The following is a 23,645-nucleotide window of genomic DNA, read 5'->3' as shown; positions in this document are numbered from 1 at the left end:
TTAAATAGCCTCAAATCTGTGTTGTGTATTATAGCGAATTTTGATGGAAATAACACATGTTTAATACGTAATTAATTAATTAAATAATTTAAAAAACTTTAAATTAAATGCACAAATAAGTTAGGTATAATTACATTAAGTTCAGCCTCTAAAGCGCCTCTTAACTACTCTATTTTTTGCACCAAAAGTTGAATTGGAAGTGAAAAGAACTCATTGACACAAAAAAAAATAAAAGAGCCACTGCATTATGCTGTTTTTTATTCATTCTACAATTAGGCATGAGTCATCAAAGCAATTACAAGTTGTAGTTGTATCAACAATGTGACTTGATTATATTTAACGAGCTTGACTAATAGAAAACTGATGAAAGCGTCTTTAAACATATCTGACTGCAGTTGAATCTAGTTCGAAACTAATTGTGGATAGCCAATGAAGCTAGTTAGAACTATACTACTTTACCCAATCTTAATAAAAAGAGACCACATTTTTTGTTTACGATATAATATAAATATATTTTTAGATAGAGATACTTGTCGTTAAATAAATTTGTAAATAAATTTTACATTCAATTTTAAAAAATTTTGGTTCCTTAGTGCTGGTAATACAATAAAATGAAATATTTCACCGTAAATAAATGAATAAAATGTTGCATCTATTTAAACTAACGTGAGGTGTTTTTGTAGAACACAAATGTCAATAGGGACATTAGTAGGTCGTTGGTTTCAAATAGACGTAATTTGATCTGGAGAATAACAGAAAACGCGTTTCCTTTTTTCAATCTAGAGTGAATTATGTGTTAATTTTTCATATATGGCCAAAACTCTGCGCCTTATTCGAAAAAGAAAAATACTATCTTCGCATACGATTAAAAAAAGACATTATCGTGTTCAATATATTCATGATCTCATATTTATTGTTCCTACTAATATTAGATGTAAGAAATTATAACGCTATGGAATCTGCAATGCAATACTATTGTTTTGTTTTCGTTTCTGTATAAATTTCATTATTAAACATTTGTTATAAACTCATAGATACTACATCTGTGGGATTAGAGTACAAAGTTTAATCTGTTGAATGCGATTAAGCTACGAAGTAACTCCTATTTGCACTAACATTCTCCATAACCGAATACGTATAGTATATTATATTTTATATATGACAAACTGTTTGTTTGTTTATAATATAATCATGCATATTATGAAAATAACTTGTTTGTTTCTATACATTTCTTTTATTTCTTTCATAAACACCCAAATCAATACAAGCATCATCACTCATGATAAGAATGAATAAAAACGTATGTACCATACGAGGAATCAAACCTGCGACCATCGGACGTAAAACGCTATGCTAAACTTTTAGACTACCGAGGCAGTGAATATTGTAGAATCTGTGAGAAATAGGAAGCTCCTACCCTACTACGCATAGGTGTTAAATTATGTCTGTCAGTCGCTTCATGCCTCGGAGAATGTAAGTATTACATGAAAGTAGATATGTAGTAATAGTCGGATTGGTTAGGTACAAAGAATACCGTTATCATACTCACAACAACTGTAGTTTCCTCACAATACTGGTATTATAGTAGGATTTTCATGGAACTGTCAAGAGTTTTATAATTATATAGCAACAATGCGGATGAACAATGGGCGTTTAAGTTGTACAATTTTATTGTAATGTCAGTAACAAGTTACATTATCATAGACACTCTGAGATAAGAATAGGCTTTGCACACATTTGTACACGGAAGCAATTTCTGCTGTCCTTGGCCAGATTGAGATTCAAATTTTGAACTTCACAAATTTCTTAGTTTTTAATGGTCGTAATCGTGAATTATTATCATAATATAAGTAACGTTTGTTATACACAAAAAAATGAACTCCCACAATATATAATTGTTAAGTTTGATCGCTTATTAATACTACTAATATAAACCTAAAATCTTAATATATTAATTTTGTTACTTTCTTTCATATCAAGAAAATAGATCATATGATATGGACAAAACAGTACAATAACTAACGTTACACGAATGTGGATATTAAAGTACACTGCAGCTACAACTTTGTATTTTTTCGTAGATTTGGATCCGAAAATTGGTGTTGTGTTGGTGTACCTTTAGAAAATCTAAGTAAGAATATAATGGAACCTGTTCATTGAGTTTTCTAAATCGCCTGTAGGATGTATGAGTCATTTTGTTTATGGCACTGCTTTTGTACTTTAGGATAGAACAAAATAAATAAGTCGGTCATAAACAATTGCATATTTTCACTTTTTCTACTTTTAAAAACGTGAAGTTCAGTGATCTTATCAAGCTTTTAAAATTGCATATAAAAGGACATTTTTAAATTAAATACATTGTAGAGGCACGATATCCATTATAAAACGTGACGAAATCGGATCGCTCAAATAATTATTATCTTGGATTTTTAATCTTTACAGGTTTTCGGACGAATCTTGCGAAACGTAAGGAAAAATGTCACGGCCAGTCTTCAAAGTGATTCAGTGAGTGCCAAAGGGCAGTTTGTTCGGGTCATGCTGACCAGAAAAGTGTACTTCAACTACTGTAATAACTAATGAATAATAAAAACTAAATATAATCATATTTCCATAGTACTCGTTAAGATACTATTTTCTATGTGCAATTAATGAATAACTATTGAGTCGTTAACCAATTGTGGCCAGTGCAAATGAAACACGAATTGGCAATAATTTGTCCGAAACAACGAATATTTCTTGTCTGAGCCAAACAATGTTAAGCTAAGCTTATTATGATGATATAGGATGCCGGATATACATGTTCGTAAGACTTAAATATTTGTTCTGCTTTGACAGAAAAAAATGTAAGCCGCTTACTATTGAGTTTGATTTGACAACATTTTATTTTGTAAGACATTCGTATCTTGTTAAATATTTACTGCAATTATTTTTTGTATCTCTTTAGATAGATTTTCCATACCTTAGTTTCCTTAGATCCAAGATTTTCTGTTTTGCTTATGTGTAATTATTTCTGTCTCTAGCGTTTATTTTATTAGTATGTAGGGATAAGTATGTGTATTAATATTATGTTATCTGACAGTTGCTCTGGAATGACAATCAAAGAACAGGATTCATCTAATCTGTTTTTTTCTGGTGGAATGCAGTGTGCTTGTAAAATATTGTTATAAACAGCATCTTCTTATAAATATTATTATATCTATATCTATTATATTATACTATCTATATCTAGGTACATAAATAACAGGTGAAATTAGGACGACCATACTATCCCTCGTGAATTGCTAAACTTGTCTTCAAACCCGGCAAGTTCTTTCAATATCTATCTTTTACACGTGTAACTAACGTATAAAGTATTATTTACTGTGTCAACATTAAGTAGTAACATAATTGAGATATTATCGACACAATATATGTTATAAAACGACTAATGCGTATTCTTTATTAAAAACCTTATTAATTGTGTGCAATCTCTCGCGACGAATGGTGGGTCACGAAATTGTAATGTGAACAGGTTACAGGTTCAAACCGGTTAACGGCAATAAGAGTCAAGGTCGCCGTGATCTACGAGTGCGTATCGATCAATGATCTATCATTGTCCGTGCGGTTGATTACGGTGCGTCAAGGAAATGCAGTGAAAGCAAGGTGTTTGACCCACGGCTATTGATATCTACTTAATTAATGTTTGTTGATGATTTTAATCATTTAAAAACGTGTTAATTACTATTCGGTTTGTCAGTGCGATTTAAAATATAGTAATATATAAAGCTGAGTTTATATATTTAGTTGAATGGGCTAATCTCTGGAACTACGAGTGCAATTTGAAAAAATGTTTCTTCCTTTCTAAAAATTATTCTTCCTTTCTTGTGATGCAAACGAAGTTTGCGGTGCTAAGTTAGCTTGTATAATAAAACAGACACCTATTTATAAAGAAAAAAGCTAGACCGATTTATATAAAAAATGTTTTACTTATTAGATTTGTCACTGCCTAAAATAATTATTAAAACATCAGAAAGTACAACGAAAAAAATATATGAATATTTTTTTTTAACATCCATGTTGATGTAGTAGTTTATCACATTGTCTTACTTACCGAAGGTCGCGCTTTCAATTCCCGCACATTACAAATATTTGTATTTATGAGTATGATTGTTTGCATAGTCTAGGTGTTTTCTTTTTATATTATGGATGCATCTAATTAAGTACTTCTATCATTGTTTTTGTTTATTTTTAATTTATTGTTACATAATTATGTTACGTCATATAAATAGATATATTTAAAAAGTTTCAACATTGTAATGAAACTGAAATTATGATTACTTTTAAGTAGTTACCAGATTATTATTTTATTATGTCAAAACTAGAATGTTAAGCTATATTACTTTCGAAACCTTTTGTAAGTATTGTTTTCCGCCGACTCCATCTCGTGACATCTCAACGAAGTAACGCGTTAGGCAATTCAACTTCAGTAATTTTATGAAAGACAATCACAACTACTCTATCATTAAGCATTCTCTTACCAGCGTATTCTAACAATGGTTGTTCTATTTTACTAGTTATTTTAAGGAAAATTGGGTTTTAAGAAAATTGCCTATAATTTTACATCAAGATGTGGTAGCCTGAGGCTTATCAATCATCGACCTCGTTGTGAACGCACATGCTGGGTACCATGTACATTTGAATACAACGTGGAAATGGCTAGCCCTCCGTGCGACGTCTACTTTTTATTTTTTCTTCAAAAATGGTGCTTTTTTTACTGGAAAACTAGTTTTTTTTTGTTGTCGGCAAGATTTCACTAACCTTTTGGATGCAGGTCAGTGCAGTAAACCACAAGTACGTAATTTTATATTTCAGGCTATATGTAATATAAAAATAGCATTAGAATATACTCAATTATTTTTATAAACTTTATTGATATCTACACAATGACTAGTGCAATTAATTCATCGAACGAATATTAACATAGACTCTATTTATATTCTGACTTTCACGGGCAAATATATACAGATATGTCACTGTCAAGAGGTATTAACATGATTACGTTATGTATGCGTAATATTACACATTAATTTACATACAACATGTACACTTCGTACATGAAATTACATCTTTTCGGTCCGGTTGACCATGAAGCTCAGATATTAATTTATGTTTCGGAAGCCGCAGATCTTAGATTTCTGTACTGTTTGTATTAAGGTCAATATTAACCTTAATATACGTAACAGTTATATATATACAAACAGACGGTCAATATTTCATTTTAACAAAATTGTAATTTGAATATGCAGAGTTAAATTTTATGTACAATACAAATAATGGAACAATTAAAATGAGAGGATTGACATTTTGCAGTAGAAAGGACATAAAAATGAAAAGGACAATATATAGTGTTTTTTACATTCAGTCATAGAGACTATTTTTCAATTCAATTTAGCCGACATGAAAGTAAAGCATTTTTTAATTTCATTTAATTCTTATATATAGTTAATTATATAACTATTCTTATCATACATGATTGAATCTTTCAATTATGTAAATTTTGATCAGATTTCTTTTTGTCATCTGTAAGTTAATATATACATAGTTTTTCGGCCAGAGTTAATATCACTGTATATAGATGAAAAAATGTATTAAAATTAAGTTTTCCTACAATAATACGTCACATATAATATTTATTTTATGTCCAATGGTCGCGGGTTCGATTCCTCGCACGGCACAAACATTTGTATTCACGAGTATGATTGTTTGTATCGGTCTGGGTATTTTCTATGTATAATATGTATGTATTTACGAAAAAAAAATATCTATGTATTTGTATCAGTTATCTAGTACCCATAACACAAGCTTTAGCTAGTTTAACTTGGGACTAGATGGCGCTGTGTGAATTGTTCTGAGATTATTATTATTATTATTATTATTCGTATTATTTATTTGACTTTGTTTAAAATAACAATACCTTATATTATTTATTGTTAGTCATTTATTTTCCTTATGTAGAAATATGTAGATACCTATTATTTAAAAAGCATGTTAGAAATATTGTTATAACATTATTATTTATAAGTAAAATTATAAAATACATATGAAACGATAATGTATGCGTTAACAATTTTTATTTCAAACGATTAAAATCTCTCCTTAAATTTTAATCCATAATAATTAAATTTGTAAATAACATCGTTAATTATTAATAATACAATTAAAGCCCTGGTTTTAAACAGCATAGGTATTATATTTTTATATAAAAAAAGTCCATCCATCTGAAATCGTGACCAAAAATTATGACGGCCGACACTAAATAGGTCGCATAATACTAGATCACGTTCAAGGTGACATCTATCAATCATACTCAGCTAATAATTATGGGAACTAAAACCGAGTTAAGCGCGAAAATGCATAGAAAATGGTAGATAATAACGCCTAAAAGTTCTATGCACTTTACACTAACTCCATTACATTTCATGCAACGCCTTTTGTTATTGTGCTATTTCGTAATATATTGTGATATTTATGTAGGTGCCAGTACCTAACTATATATTCAAATTAAGAATATAGAAAAATGCACAAATGCACTATGCTTTTTTAAACCTGTGATAAGAATGTACGAATCACGTCATGGATCGATTGAATTTAAGAATACAATATGATTATATTATGTTTATGATAAGATTGATCATTAAATCAAAGACTCTTGTAGACATGGCTTTAATGTCGATTATTTCTTGTAATACAGTAAACGTACTAATATACTATGCCTCCTTACTTGTTGATTGTATAGGAACTGTGCGGTTTCAAGATTAATTGTGTAACATATACTAAACAGATAATACTATATTGTGGGAATATATTTGAACAAGTCAACTCAAATAATATGAAATATCTGCAAGAAAATATTAATAATAGCGATAACAACGTACAAGTAAACTAGCGTATGTCAATGTGTGGTCTGTAATACCATGTGTGGTATGTAATATTATGTTATCTGTGGTAATACCAAATTACCGAGTATAAAAACCGCAAAATGCTATCAATATTAATTACAAATATTTTTACATAAAAACTGACATAAAGAACCATAAAATCCATCAATCGTTAATTCATATTGTCCGAAAATTTTAATGCAAAAAATCTTTCAAAATATCGTATTGTTTTTTTTAATACACGTGTACATGATTCTATGTATATGTTATCGATATTATTACTATAGAAAATTTTGAACTTGGTTCCTCTGTGTTATGAGATTATTAAAATTTTTATTAATACCTTCGTCGTCGTCTAATATAAATAAAAAATGTAAATAGACCAACTGATACATATTTGATAACTTCAATTGTCATACTAATATTATAGATGTGATAATATGTCTGTCTGTATGTTATCATTTAATAACTAAACAGCGGGATGGTTGCTATAACCACGAGGACGGACATTTATTTTCCCAAAAAAAGTGTGAAAACCCAAGAAAATCATATTTTAGTGAATATAGTGTGTGTTTCAAACATTTGTTCAGATATTTTTATTTGTAATTGTAATACCTATAATATATACTTTTTAAAATTTTCAAGGATGTTAGGTACAAAAAACACGCTATACAATCACATCGAGCTATCTATAAAAACAATATCGTAAGAAAAATAGAAACCACAAATCAATACACAATGAAGAATAATGATTTAAGATAGTGTGGCGTTGAACTCCAAAATTAGACTTATTCATTTAATGAGGTCTGACATTACTGATTCGGTTGATAAATCATGACCATATAGAAAACACAGTTAACTATTACATTGGAAATGGTGTCGAGATCATTTTTTACATTTTATATTAAGTTAAGATTTATCTACATACGTCCCATAACGTATAGATTTCACACCGTTAGATCGTACGTAGGCGTCTGTAAAAGTCAATATACCTACTCGTATTTACTAGTTTACGTGTCATCCTAAAAATTTCTAGAATTCAACAATATTTTATAACTCGACACTGGGCTCCTACATCTTGTCCTGAGGTAAGCGAATATATCTTTAAAGAAACAGGTATTATTACTGAATTTTTTTTAACTATTGTTGTTCGCATCTAGCCTTTACGGCTTTAGCTTACAAAAACCGGGGCGAGGACAGGGAGCACTCCAAATAAGCGGTAGGACTTACAGAGTGGCTGAAGGCAAACTCCTGAATAACGGATATGAATTTAATCTGAAGGCACCGCTAAGAGTTCGAACCTTGGCTCAGGCTGTCACGATTTCGATTTCCATTTTCGAATTAGCTTAAAATTTATAGAAAGGAATTTTCTAGAATCGGTCTTTGTCTAATTTGAAAATAATTTCGTTGTAGCCTCCTTACTTAAGAACTTCAACCAAATAGGAACAAGAGTTCATGGTAACGGTATACTGATTTAATCTATATAGTATAATATGCAATGTCGCTTGAAATTTGACTTTTACTTTGTTATATAGTCATGATAGTAAACTCACGGAGACCCGGTGAGATTAAAATGAATGATAAATTGGACATATTATAATAGTGGATGTGTGCTTGTGATCTTGACCTTACATCATTATTTAAAGTGTACGCACTAGAAATGGCCGCAGAAGAATAATTTCTCCGCATAATATTCAATCATACTTTTCTTATTTGATTTACTCGGTAAAAAGGCGAAAATTTTTAGATTAATATTATTTTTATTCTTTATTATTTTATGGCATTCTTTTTAAAACCAATAGGGTTTTACTTCCATGTTCGTTTTATAAATTCTCATATCAATTTTGTTATGATATAAATTGTTTTATGTAACAAACTTTACTTGTGTAATTGTTTAATAACAGATCATTTACTGTTGGAATGATAAATTAAACATCCGCCCCTATTATTAAATCATGAATTTGTGTGATTCATTACAATTTGCAATTTCTTATATTTGCCCTTTGTATTTATGAACTAACAATTGGATCAACAATAAATGGCATAAGGATGAAGCAGATGATGATGAATTGAATAGACAGTTACAGAGCGTCAATATTTTAAACAATTATATCATTTCATTAGTTTATATGAGCCTAAAATAATATATTAATAGTTGCTATTATGGCTATCACAAAAACAAAATTAATAGAATATTTAGAGAGATTTCCCTATTCCTAAAACTCTATTAATCCAAATTACATATTAAATAGTAGTTGATCTGAATAATAATATTATCGTTATTATTTAATACTTCTAAAGCTATTGTAATACTATTATAATCAGTTACAAACATTATGCTGTAAGTATACAGAAATAAACTCCGAGCAAACACGCGAGTTGTGTTTACAAAAGTATAATGAGTATAAACATCTTGAGTCCGACAATAGAAAATTCATAAATATTATACACTTTACACATTAGAGATATTCAGTCTCGAATAAAAATAGTGTCAAGCCGAATCCCAGGGGTTTGATTCTGTAATACTGTTACTAACAATTGTTTTTATATTAATTTTATAATATGTTGTTGCCTTTATATAAATAGACAACGATTATGCAAAATAAATTTTTACACTTTTGTATTTATTTTGATTTTAGTAATGACGATGACTATTGTATATATATTTATATACTGAATATTTGGCTGCTTAATAGGCAGATACAATGAACTTGTCAAGCTTGTCTCCCATGTCAGTAATACGACAGAACGTCACGACCACGCGCGGATCGCTTATTTGTTACTGAAATTAGTGCAGTTAGTTTATATATCGATATTATAATAATAAATAAAAGCTTATTTTTTACAATAATAAATGGCTGTGAATTGATTAATGTTTGCAGATATGCGATTATAATGAGGTTACTGTATAAGTGCAACAAATTCTTTTCTTAATTTGATTAAAAAAATATTCATAGTTAATTCAGAAATATCGAATACCTACATCGTGTAAACAAGAGTATACTTGATTGTTTTATCGTGAGCAAAAAATAACAATATTAGTGTTGCAATTAGTATATTGGAACACACTACTTATCTTTGATTTAAACTGTCGTAAATATTATAACGAACTTGGTAATATAGTAGTATCGATATTTTATCGATAAAATATTTATACATTGTATACATCACTATCATAATATAATGTAGTCAATGTCCCATTGTGATGTTAATCCGTGATTGACAGATGATGATATTGCGCAAGAGTCGTGTATTGGTACAATTTTGAATTGACTCAGAGAGCGAACCAGTTCTGTTGTATACGAATTTTGTTCCTAAAGGTCATATCATGTACTACTCAAAGAATGGTAGGTATAAGGGCCTTTACATTTGAGATACTTGTATGTTAATGAACTACACATTATTAGTGACTACTGCACTGCTCTACGACTCTACGAGTATGTTCCCGTAGTCCGCATGTAATTTTTTTCACAATAGATTTTTTTTTTATTTTATTGGAGAAATATATTGCTTATTATTTTAATATTTAAAACGTAAGTAATTTAGGTTAAGTTCTATTGTATCAACACATAGTTAATATGTTTTATATTTTAGTTAGACATAGATATATTAAAATATATGAACTTTAATTTCAGTTATTATTATAGTTGTTTGATTTTAATGTCATTATTGGTTGTACAACTGATATATAATAAAAAAATCTTTCAGTATTACTCACGAAAGATTAAGTCCTAAGTATATGATAATAGGATGATTTTTTATCTGGGACACTATCTTTACAATTTATGACACATCGCACAGTAGTGTACAATCAAAATTGTAATATGAATATTTAAATTCATGTGAATCTGTTCATGATAAACGTAATTCTAAATTAATAATTACAGAGTAACGATTTCTTTACTAAGAAGATTGAAATCATAACAATATATTTATAGAAAAAAGCTGCATATCAGATATGTACAGTTAAGTAGATAAATTAAATATAAAAACAAATACCCAAATTGCACACTGATGGTGTTTATTTTAGATCTCATGATCAAATATTGAATTTAATTTTAATAGGTAAACACATTAATATTTATTAAAACTCAGACATAACGAAAGCATATTTTAAAAAGTAACGGTGCTGTTTTTTCAACATATTATTAAAAGACATATATTATTGCAACGTATCTTATTACTACCCACAAAAGTAAATATATAATAATTTATAATAACATTGTAGGTAAATTTTTATTCGTAACATGAAGAAAATTATTAGTAGATAATGGTGACCCAATCATTGCAATTCTAATGGCCTAATTATTCGTAATATATCCCAATAGGTCTCCCATAGAGATCATCGTGATTGTTTCCTGGTAAAATTATCACAGTCATTTAACAGAACCATATTCATACTCATTTTATAAAAATCCACTAAACCCTCGTAGTGTGTATTTTTTTACCATATCTATACATATAAATAAAATTGGAGTGTCTGTTTGTAATATTGATATAACAGTTTTTTACTACATGCATATGAATATAAATGTACCGTGATGCACAAAATATCATTTTTTACGATTTTTGTCTGTTTGTCTGTTTGTTCCGGCTAATCTCCGAAATGGCTGGACTGATTTTGACGGGACTTTTTTTGGCAGGTAGCTGATGTAATAAGGAGTAACTAAGGCTACTTTATACTATTATTTTAGAAAAATAAAGTTATTTTTCACGCGGACGAAGTCGCGGGTACAGCTAGTTCATACATAATCCTCGTGGTCATAGTTTACTACTACTACTACAAATAAACTACGACCTGCAGCCTGAAGACCTAAGGCTCTGAAGCTAACTAACGTAAAGACATATATGTCTAAATATCCAACAGAACAAAGCGTATTATTGTACACAATTGAAATTAGGTGCGGACGTAACCGCAGAATTTTCTAAAACGTCTGTAAATATAATGTAAGTATAAAAAGCGTTATTCGTCCAAAAACGCATGTAACGTTAATTGTATCGTGAGTAAAAATGGTGTATTCTATCTTTTACGAAAGCATTATATCACAATTGATTCATTTACGCAACGTCCGGTGCTCGACGGGTGCGTGACACACAGACGTTATTCGTGACCACTCGATAATACTCTCGAACAATTTGTCTTACTATAATAACAATTATATACCTATTTAGTGTCAATAAAAAAATATATTAATCAAGTGGTCACGATTTATTCATTGAAATGAAATTGTGTGCAGGAGCGTAGGAACGCCCCCAGTCTACTTCCAATCTTCTTTAGATGCCGATATATTCAGTTGTCTATAGTCTTCAGAATGAAATCAAATCAAAAATATCTTTATTCATGTAGATCTAACAGACAATTATTAAAAATCTAATCTACCATCAGTCTTAAAAGTAGTTTTAGCTAACAATAACCGACAAGAAACTCTGCCCTCACTGTTTTCAAATACCATTATAATAATTAATATTACATAGTTTTAGGTTTAGACTGAAAACAGTGACTGAAGAAGACTGAATCAGCATATTCTATTTAATGTCATTACAGTTATAGGAAGAAATATAGATAAAAAAATATAGATTTTATATACATATGTAACTCTTCAGTCACAATAAAATAAAGGTAGCTCGATGCATGAGGTCAAATGCGGCAAAATAGAGACACTACTTCTCTAATTTAAAGCTACATATGATTCAAATAACAATACGCATTCCACGCCATCACAAGCATTGAGACGCTACTTTAACTGTGAGATAACGCACCACCCCCCACAGCATCAAACTGCATATATCATTATATCTTGTCACAAATCTATTTCATCTAAAGTCATCATAAATCCGCTTAAATACACCCGCCATTCTTGTGTTCACAATTGTTTTTGCAACTCTCACTACGCCTACATAAACAAATTACTCCACGGTAATCGATTGACAATACGATTGTGGAAATTAATATTCAATGTTTCTCAGTTCTTAATACCTTTCTTACTTCGACACCTACATACGCCTAACGTAATTATAACGTATTTGTTGTAACGCAACTTACATTTGTAAGGAGATACGTCAATTAACGTTAATTCAATACCATTCATAAAAGAAGATAGGTACCTATTAATGAAGGTAACCATGTACATTTCAGAAACATTAAAATATTTATCAATAAGCAATTGGTGACATGGGTGTACTTAAGGGAGACAGTGGGTAGCTACCCCCTGGCCACAAAGAAAAAGTGACTTGCCCCTCCCCCTGGACCAGAAACATACTTGACAAAAATAATTAGTACCTAATTTAAAATAATCATAATGTTCGTATTATTATCATATTATAGAACATAGCAAAATAAACATCTAAGAAAAGTACTAAAAATTAATAAAACTAAAATCTCATTTAACTTAATCCTGACTAACAAAAAATCGCAGTAATATGTAACTGAAAGTAGATGTAACTGTACTCATTTCAAGTATATTTAAATAGAATCGGCAATTAAATCATAACATATATCATAATAACAAATGCAATGTACGTATGAATTGTATTTTGAATATAAATTAAAACGATTTAATGAATAAATATTATGGAAAGTGCTAGTTAATAAACACATTTCGATCAGTCAAGGTCAGTTGACTTATTTGCATATCGACTCTTGATGATATCGAATATGACCGCTACATTCGTACTCTAATCTCAACACATGAGTGACCACAATCTCCGACAGCGTGGGAATATTCGTTTATTGTTCAAATTTTACAATACTTTTTGTGTAATAGCTTCAAAACTAGTGTATATCTGATGTGTGGAGTTAAATGTATACATGTATAGAGAGAAAAGTATATTACGAGTATGTAAGAGGATTTAAGAAAGATACAAAATATGACGTTTTGTGGAACAGTAACTTTTTTTCAATGATTAAATTTAATTACATTAGTGGTCATGATTAATAATCATATTACATTATTAAAACTTATAACAAATTAACATGTGACCAATATAAGCTCTGTCAAATAGGAATCCTTAAAATTTGTTTAATTTCGGCTAAACATGTATAATATGTAAACATGTATAAAAAATAAAAAGAAAATATAACTACACATAAAAAAAGTACAATCGATTTCTTTAATAGAGCATAAAATAACGTTATACTAGTCTAATATAAAAATATAATTAAAATATAGAACAGAAACGAGTTTTTATTCTATGTTTTAATTATATTTATATCTGCTATATGCTTCAAAGAAATACAACTTGAAATATAAAAATATACTTGTACAATCAGACATTTTTATCCCGAACGTGTCTGACGCAAACACTGTCATAATAAAGCATCTAGATTTTAAATACCTACATTTTCGTGTCCTTAATTACTATCCTATAACATTTTAAGATGTGACTAACATATAATCAAGGTGATTCAGTTTCATAGATAGAGTTTTATAAAAAGACAATTTTGTTAGTAATAGGATTAATATTTTTATCGCTTGTTGTTATAAACTGTATACCTACCTACTAATAGTGTTAGAATAGTTAAAGGATTAGTACTGATATGTTATTTACAATAATAGTTATAAACAGCTATAGCTTTTTTTATAATAGTTGTGATATAGATTATTCTGATTTATAATTTGTATGTATTACAAGGCCTTGTGGTGTATCGCCCGCATCTGAAGATCTTATCCCATTATTTATGGGAATTTCGAAAATATAATGTTACCTACATTAAACTATTAGTTTATTGATTATTTAAGATCGTACTCCATTGGTTTATACTACGACACTAGAGCTAAAACATTGAGTTTAAATTTGGGAGATAACAAAAACTTGGTATCTCAATTTATAATTTTGACTGACTCTTAATAATAAATCGCTGAGATTTCTCCAGTGCCTATATCATTCAGATCGGAATTCATTGTCATTATGAAGAGGTTCTGATATTACATATATCTATAGATTTTTGGAACACAAAACATCTATCACCTAATATAGATTTACATTTTTTAACATATGCTATCATATTTAAAAGATTGCACGTATTTGATAAAATAATTGGTTACTACTTGAGATTAGTTTGTAGATTAGATATAACAAAAGTGTAAATAGTATTATAGTAATATTATGGAAATAAAAAGTAAAGTAAATTATGATATATATATCTACACACAAACTTGTGCGATACGAGTTGATACAATAAAGGACGCAATTGTTTTTGCTACATCGCAACGTGTATATTTTTATAGTTTCTCTAAAACAGTCATGTAAGCTGCTTAAGCCGTTTCAGACCTGATTTATACTAGTGTGTCAATATACAAATAACGCTAATATTTTAATTCCCATTCGCAAAGAAAAAAAATCGAAGAATTTTTTTGTAGTCACTTAAAAATTACTATTAGATACTGACCTGAACTATAGTAGCAACGAGCAGACCGAAGCAGAGCGCAATGCTGGTAGTCTGTGGAGCGCTGTCTAAACTGATGGTGATGCAGGCAGCCACACCCACGGAGGTCAGCAGGAATGTGCCCAGCAATTCGGCGAACAGTTGCCGCCAGATCAGTTTGTTGTTTGTTATTTCTGCCACTCCGATCACCGAGGTTGTTCCTAAGGACCACAGGTATAATTTAATAAAAAATAAGCGTACTAATCTTATTACATGACCTCGATTGTCTGGCGGTTTAGCACACTGCTTTATTTTCGATAGTAGTGGGTTCAATATATCGTACAGTATAAACATTTGTATTATAAATGAGTATGGTTGTTTGTATAAATCTGTGTTTTTTCTATATGTATTATGTATTAAAAAAAAAATGTATCAAAGTATCAGTTGCCTAGTACTCATAAAACAAACTCAGCTTAGCTTGAGGCTAGGTAACGTTTTATAAATTCTCCAAGGATATTACTCTTATTATATTCTAAATGATAAATAGATATATAATGATGAGATGACTTTTCATAAGTAGAGTATAAATTCAAATGATTTATTCATATTAGGAAGTTATAGATTAACACATACGTAGCTATCGAACATAGAACCATCTCATTTTATAAACTCCGTTAGAAAACATCACTTGTCGTGTAAAGTATAGAAATTACCCAGTTCAGTTTTATTATTTCGTTAGTTGTAAGTCAGTACATATTTTTTATATTAATTCCTAAAAAATTATTTACAAATATTTTTTAACAAACATCAATTCTTTCGCAATCAATATAAAATTAATCTCAAATTGCTATACGATTAGTTTTTTGTTCCTCGTGTCTCAAAGTAACCAAGTCCTATACACGCACCTAAAATTTTCCAACCCATTAATAAATATTTGAAGTTGTTTTTAATAATTTGGCATAATTGTCTCTGCGAACTATTTATAGAGCTAATACAAAAAAATACCGAATTGCACGTCATAACAATATATTTTTTCTACTAACTTAAAGTACGTAAGGTATTTTTAAACTTTGTATATAGTATTAAAAAGCTCGTTCTCGAACTTACAAGAATTATTTAAGTTTTCGAAACTGTCTTGGTGGTAAATAGAAGAATAAATAAAGAAATCTCTGACAAACAAGAATAAATAAAAAGCTATACGTCGCCATATATTATTTGATTATTGAATTAATTAATAAAATTTTAAATGGCGTATTGAAAATATCCCAATATTAAATATATTTTGTAAATTTATTCAATTCATAAATTCAAATTCAAACATTCAATTATTCATTATTAATATTACTGACATTAACACACAATAATTAATATCGATAGACAAACGTTCAAAATGACAAATAGTTTATGCTCTTGTCATAATTTTACGCTTTTGATATAAAAGTAAAGAAATAAAGATGTGACAAAAATGACCTACGTCTCCAAACGAAATCGAAATGTAGTAATAATTTATGTTACTATACATAAATATGTTGGAGTCACTACAGAGATATCTGCGATTCATCTTTTTTGATTGCACCTATTATAAGAATCATAATATCTTACTGGTAATTAGGTGTAGTCGCAAATATAAAACCGATTAGATGATAAATATATAGTTATAATCTATATTTAAACCCAATGAAATTAAATTAAATGATAGAAGTATACATTTAGTAACAATATTATGTAATTTAAACATTATGACTGTAATTATGTTTGAGGCAATGATTCGTAATAAATAACGTTTTAAACGGGGGCAAATTATCACAAATACACAAAGTTAAAAGCTGTCTGCAGACCTATATAGTGTATATAGTGTAGGCTATAAGTCCTTTTTATACCAATTTCAACGAATACATAAATGATTGCATTTACTCTGCACAGAGTGTGTTAAGGCAAATCATGAGTCTAATTAGAAAGAAAAAAGTATTTACAAGTCTTATTAATAATTAGTAATACGGATTAGTGACCACAGTCTCAGCCATATCATAAAAGTTAATTATTGAAGAACTAGCTACTCGCCCCGACTTCGCCTGGGTGTACATGTATTATACATATAAACCTTTCTCTTGAATCACTCTATCTATTAAAAAAACCGCTTCAAAATTCGTTGTGACTTTCTTTTATACTATGTATAAATGATTCTCCACCAAGTACCACAATAGATATGACTCCATGCTTATACTACCACCCTCCACTACACTACACTACACATTCATAACAGTGAATGAAATTAACGCAGCGTGTACCTTATACTATTTCAAAACATATGTATAAGTATGCAAATATCAGATTCAGACAACTTTCCATTATTATAAATTAATAACAGCTAATCACTTTAAAGAAAAATAATTAGTTTCAATATTATAATTAGTTCATGTAAATTCGTACTCTAACGATGTTTTAATTGCATCTTAATAAGAGTAACGGAATATTATATGTCTGATTATAATAACATTACTAATTTGTGAATGGAATATTATGTCTCGTATATGGAACTAGATTAACTAATGAACATCTAAATTAAATTGTGGAAGTCATTAAAATATTTGGACATTTTGATCGCTTACACTTTTGTATCATAGACTAATTTAAGAGAGTATTGTTCCATGAAAAAAGTTATTATTCTACTAAATAAGTTAGTACGAAAATAAAATGGAGCAAACCATGTCAATAACAAAAACCATGATGAAAAACTGCTCAATATTAGCGAAGTAATCGTGATATATACAGAAAATTGTACTTCGTCTAACATACTATCAGAAGCAAAATGCAAGCACATACATCACAATAATGGCAAATAAAAAAAGGCTGAAATTAAGAACCTACTGTTGAGTAAATCATACATATGAAAAACTTACTAAAGATCTATTGTTTTTGTAAACATAAAACATTAACAAACGCAATATTGTAATGTAATAGGATAATGAGATATGGTAATAAATAGGAAATTTAATTTTAAATGTGAATATACGACGTACTACAATGATGTAAATAGACAAAAACATATGTTCAGTCCTTGATGAGGAATAATATTTATCTGTTGAACAAATTATATGCAAATAATATCATGACTCTGTAAGACGAGACGGATATTTATAAACTGATTCCAAAAAGAAGGATCTTATTAATAACGCCTATAATTTTTCAAACAATATCAAACTTATAATGGTTATGATCTACCTGCATTGTAATTCTTTGCAAATTTATAGCAGATTTTAAAATTTAATGACTATATTCTATTTAAATATTTTTGCGTTATAACATAACAACAGATGATATAAAATTTTTGTTATTTTTATTTGTTGATGAACAATGAGATAATTATTTTAGTTTTGATTTTGATGAATCTCATCAAAATAAAACTAAGGTAATTGTCTAATGAAATGTAAAATGTTGACATAATTTATATTCATATAATATTATTTGTAACTGTTGTTAAATTAACTCATGCATATTTTTTTTATTTATAGGTATGTTAAGTGGTTCCTTTATTGATTATTTATTTAATCTAAAACATTAAGTACTCTCTTCCAGATTAGACATATTTTTTTCTTAAATGATTTCGAAAATTTTTGTAGTAGAACACAAATTTTAAATTATTCATATTATAAATATATATATTATATTAATATTATCTATCTATTAATGAATCTTTAATAATGAACGCATGTGTAATATATAATGAGATGATCCATTTTTAAAACATGTAAACAATATGTAGTTAGTGTGACAATATTCAAGCAATTTATTATTACCTAATCAGAAACATACATTTGTATTATAATGATAAAATACAAAGACCAAAACTATGGCAACATCCACTTACGCTTTTGCATTTCATCCATCGCATAATCCGTTTTCATTTTTACAATTTATACAAAACGCGTTTATATACACTTTCTAGTTCACTGCGGTCTGTCACCCCGACCGCACAATGTAATAAGACTAATAAAACCACCGGTAAACTTTAATTTTATTTGTGCTTAATTGAAAAATTCCGAAGACGACCAAAGATTTCGTCACGTAAAAATCGAGTTCGAGAGTTCGTGAATTGTGTGTGCGTTTTTAGCGTGTACGAGTAGACACCACCATTCGCTCGCGTTACATACACTTGAGTGCGGCGGTGGACCTGTTCAGATCTGCGCTCAGGATGACAGGTAACAAGACAAGTAACTTCGGCATTTCGATTCTGAATATATTTACAAACGAGTGATAATTTTATTCGCCATCTCATCGGACACGGACGGCGGAACAGTTGCGTGAAATTGGGGAGGATCATCAGCATTGTTTCTAACACGGTAGTGGTATGACACGCGTTTTAAATGTAATTCGAGGTCAAGTTTTTAAGTGTCTATATTTGTAATATAGGATTTACTTTGTGATCTTCTTATTTTTATGTTAGCCGTATAATTTTCTAAGTTAATTAGCATTAGGAATTCTTAAAGTTGTTTTTAAATACCTATCTGAAACATAAAACAATATACATACACTGAAATAAACAGATCTTCTAATTAGCGTGACCCGTATTATTCGGAAAGACTTTTTTAAATTTCGAATTAACAATTTCTTTTTAATGTCACTGAAAGTAATAGCTGTGTAGCTATGTACATATACATAGTTACTTGTAAGTCATTCGCTTACATCGAATATATAATATACACATGAATTTCGACCTGGTCCAAAACTGAAATGCTATCAAGTAAATTACAGAGCTAGTTTAGCAGAAGCTAGATCTAAAACAAATTTAGAAAGTTCCGTTTGCTAAATTGGCTCTGAGACAATGTGCTGAACACTATATAACAGAGATAGTGCGACATTTTTATTTTATCATCTCTATACGTCAATACGAACCGATCACAAACGGAAAATATCTTCCAATATAAGATTTATTTATATACCTACAATATTCATTACTGTACAAATATTTCTAACACTTTCCAATGATAACGTATTGCCTTTCAAGTTTATAAATTGTTTAAATCAATCGACCAGTGGATCACCCAGGCAATATTACAAAGATGAGTAATCCATTAGATTTATAGCACGCGAGTCAATCGACACTGCATATTTGCATATAAACAGCTGAATTCATACAAGAATTTTCATATATAATACGTTCACGTAGATTGTTCTAGAAAACAATTTATGTACATGTACTCGTACATTATTTACAATGTATATGTAATAACAAACCTTCATGACTTACCTCAGGAGGAGTAGTCAGGAAAATTGTCAAATAACAACGTTAGATGAATTGGGATGCTTGATATACATACTTATGTACTTTAATCTATCATGGTAAAAGACGTGTCCTTCTACTGTATTGAATATATAAAAAAAATATTTTTACAGCTGAATGTACAAAGCAACTTATGTAAAACAATGTTCTTGAGAATTCTCGTGTTGATGACGTAATTCGAGTCGGAGAGCAGACACTCAATGTTATTAGTCAGTAGCCCAAGTAGACCTTACAAGAAGCCATACTTCATTGTAATGGTACTTACTAGTACTATAAAGTTTGAGAATCGTTCATAAACCGATGGAACTACAGGAAATCAGTAAAACTATATAATTAAAATTATAGACCATAAAAAACTATAATACATAGTTATAACTTGATTTTTAATGTATGTTTAAACATAAAAAGACTTAAATGAATAGAAGACTGACTTCTAAAAGGAGTAGGGGAGAATCAGAAGTTAATGTAAGGATAAGGGTCAATGTCATATGCCCTCTGTCTACCCGCCTAGATTTAGAGTCTAGATATAATCATCTAATAGTATAAAAACATCAATCATGTTTTAAACTAAGATCTTTGATTATGTCTACACATAAATTACACGCTCTTCAGTAAATTTCCAACTGTCTCAACATATTTTCCTCGTCTCAGTGAATAAATGATCAGACAATCATTATGTCTATTCAGACGGAATAATTGCAGTATAGATTGTCAGAAAAAAATATATTTAATAATGTATATACGGTAAATACGCTTCGCTGATAGTCGATTAACTATTAAACGTTATAAAATATTTTTTAAATTAATTTATGAACCTATATTAATACTAATATTTACCTATGACAGCAGATAGGCTTTTTGTTAAATTTTAAATCAATCAATCAAGTTATTCGTTAAACCTAGAATACTGATAGAATCTCCTAAATATCATACGTTACTTGTTTTTGATATTAGTAAATTTTACGAATTATGTGATCGAATTATTGATGATCATCAGGTGATCAAATGTAATCCACGACAGACAGTACGCTAGGCGCCCTCTCTCCCCTTGCCCCGTAGGATTCAAAATATACCCAACAAAAGAGAAATAATCTTTTCGGAACACAGACTCATCACAAGAAGAACGAGCAAGAATTTTGCCTGCTGCTTTTTTAAATCAATCAAACTAAATACATTTTAACAATAAAGAAATATGGGCAATTCAAGTTTTGACCACATAATCGCAGTCGAAAATGTATCTGGCTACTCTATTTGGGTACATATATGATAACAGTCGTAGTGGTATGTTATTGTTATGATCAAATTTATTTATATCGAAAGCGTGCATGCTATCGATATTATAACTTTCTAGGAGAGGCAACCAGTTTTCTAGGTTTCTCTCTAACTCTGCATTACTAGCTATATCTTTTGATAAGGTTTGTTTTCATATTAAACTGAGCCTTTAAGGCAGACATTAGTGGTATCTCTAAGCGCCATCTTACGCAATTACGTACGATACATAATATAATAGTATAATTAAGTTATGGAATGTAAATGATGCATACTAGTAGGTATCAATGCACTAAGCAAACAATTAGAAGTGCATCCTCATTGTTTAGTGTTTGCTCCAGGTGCATAAGATAATTGTAACGATAGCGTGTTTTATCTTATCCGATCCGATTGCGTGCCACGGTTGGTTTGGGTTACGGACACGAGATTATGTATGTAGATTTCTTTATTCACACGCGATTAGAAAATATTTTTTTTTTAAACATGTTCAGAACATGTAACAACCCATGGTCTACATAGCAGCTATTATATTTACCGATATGAAAATAGAGGATATTCCTCTCTTGACTAAATATTTTTGTAATTTGATATATCTATGTCAATTGTCTAATGTAAATATTTATCTTTAAAGTCTTTATTTATGTTTTAAATATTAATTAATTTATCGTTAATGATGTTTTATTGACCATTACGTATTGTGTATGTATGTAATTTTGTTTATAATATTCCAAGTATAGAAGAAATGAAGTATTTTCGTTCTTTCTTTCTTTCTATCGACTCGTTTAGCCTGCAAATCTCTTTTTTTTAACCACAAAGGTAGTAATTAAGCATAGGGACCATCTGATGGTAAATGGTTACCGTAGCCTGTGGACTCCTTAAACACCAGTTACGTGAGTATTGCCGACCTTTTAGAAACCTTTATATATACGCACATTTTAAAAAATCCTATGCTGTTTTTTCTATAGAAAAGATTTTTGCATGGATGATATTTGTTAAAGGTGTAAACGACAGAAATTTGTTAGAAACAAATTAATAACCACTAATATTGAACTATAGTAAACGTATAGTTAATTATTAATATACTCAACTGCTAGAAAGAACTATAAAACGAATGAAATAATCGTGAATTCTCTTATCAATTATTTTCCTTTTGCCTCCGCGGCTACTGTTACAACATATCGGATATAAGTAAACACCATAGAGTTTATCAGTAGTAATAAAAATTCAGTAGTTGAGGCAATGTGTGCAGTAGATAAGTGAGTAGGCGGACGGTTGTCTCAGCCTCGAGTATTAAGAAAACATGTTTGCACGCCACACTTTGTAAGATAAATGCAATCCATATTTTTATATCACATGTATGCATTTATAGGCCATGACCCTTAGAAATGACACTTTGAAAAATATTGACGTTGTGGCGTCGTTTTTGTAGATTGTTTAGAAGAGATCAATGAAAGTACTATAGAAGAAAATTACAGAGTAAGTTAAGTAGAGACGTTAGTAGGGTCTAACTTCAAGTCTTTGATGGTGGTAAAACCTGTAATATTCGTCATCAAATAATCGAGTAATAGGTAGAATTATAGGAAATAAAATGTTTAAGATAGTAAGAAAGTTTTATAATATAAATGATTAAATATGTATTTACATCTTTATTCTTTGCTTTTCCATAAGTCCATTGATTTTTCAATCGATTTATGGGAAAACAAAGGCTTAATATCTGTTTTGATTACCTTTGTGATTGAAAATATTTATATTTTATCATTTTCCTTCATAACATCGATAATTATTTAGCAATCTTTTTTGTTCGACAGCATGT

The 23,645-nt window shown here is 29.3% G+C and overlaps 1 protein-coding gene across 4 annotated transcripts in view; it reads right to left on the bottom strand.

Moving 5' to 3' along the window:
• LOC131853443 (aquaporin AQPAe.a-like) overlaps positions 1 to 23,645 on the bottom strand; it is a 76,685-nt gene that overhangs the window by 23,502 nt on the left and 29,538 nt on the right. For 3 of the 4 annotated variants that reach the window (XM_059204330.1, XM_059204331.1, XM_059204333.1), the window contains one exon: positions 15,307 to 15,503. In XM_059204330.1, the coding sequence (XP_059060313.1) occupies positions 15,307 to 15,503 (197 nt within the window). Of the gene's footprint in view, positions 1 to 15,306; positions 15,504 to 19,150; positions 19,445 to 23,645 lie in introns of those variants that run through there. The other variant, XM_059204332.1, reaches the window with a different exon arrangement.

Source organism: Achroia grisella, unplaced genomic scaffold (genome assembly GCF_030625045.1).
Source record: "Achroia grisella isolate CSIRO2021 unplaced genomic scaffold, CSIRO_AGI_Agris_v1 utg902, whole genome shotgun sequence".
In the NCBI taxonomy this organism is placed as follows: Eukaryota; Metazoa; Arthropoda; class Insecta; order Lepidoptera; family Pyralidae; genus Achroia; species Achroia grisella.
This window is presented reverse-complemented; position numbering and strand designations above follow the sequence as displayed.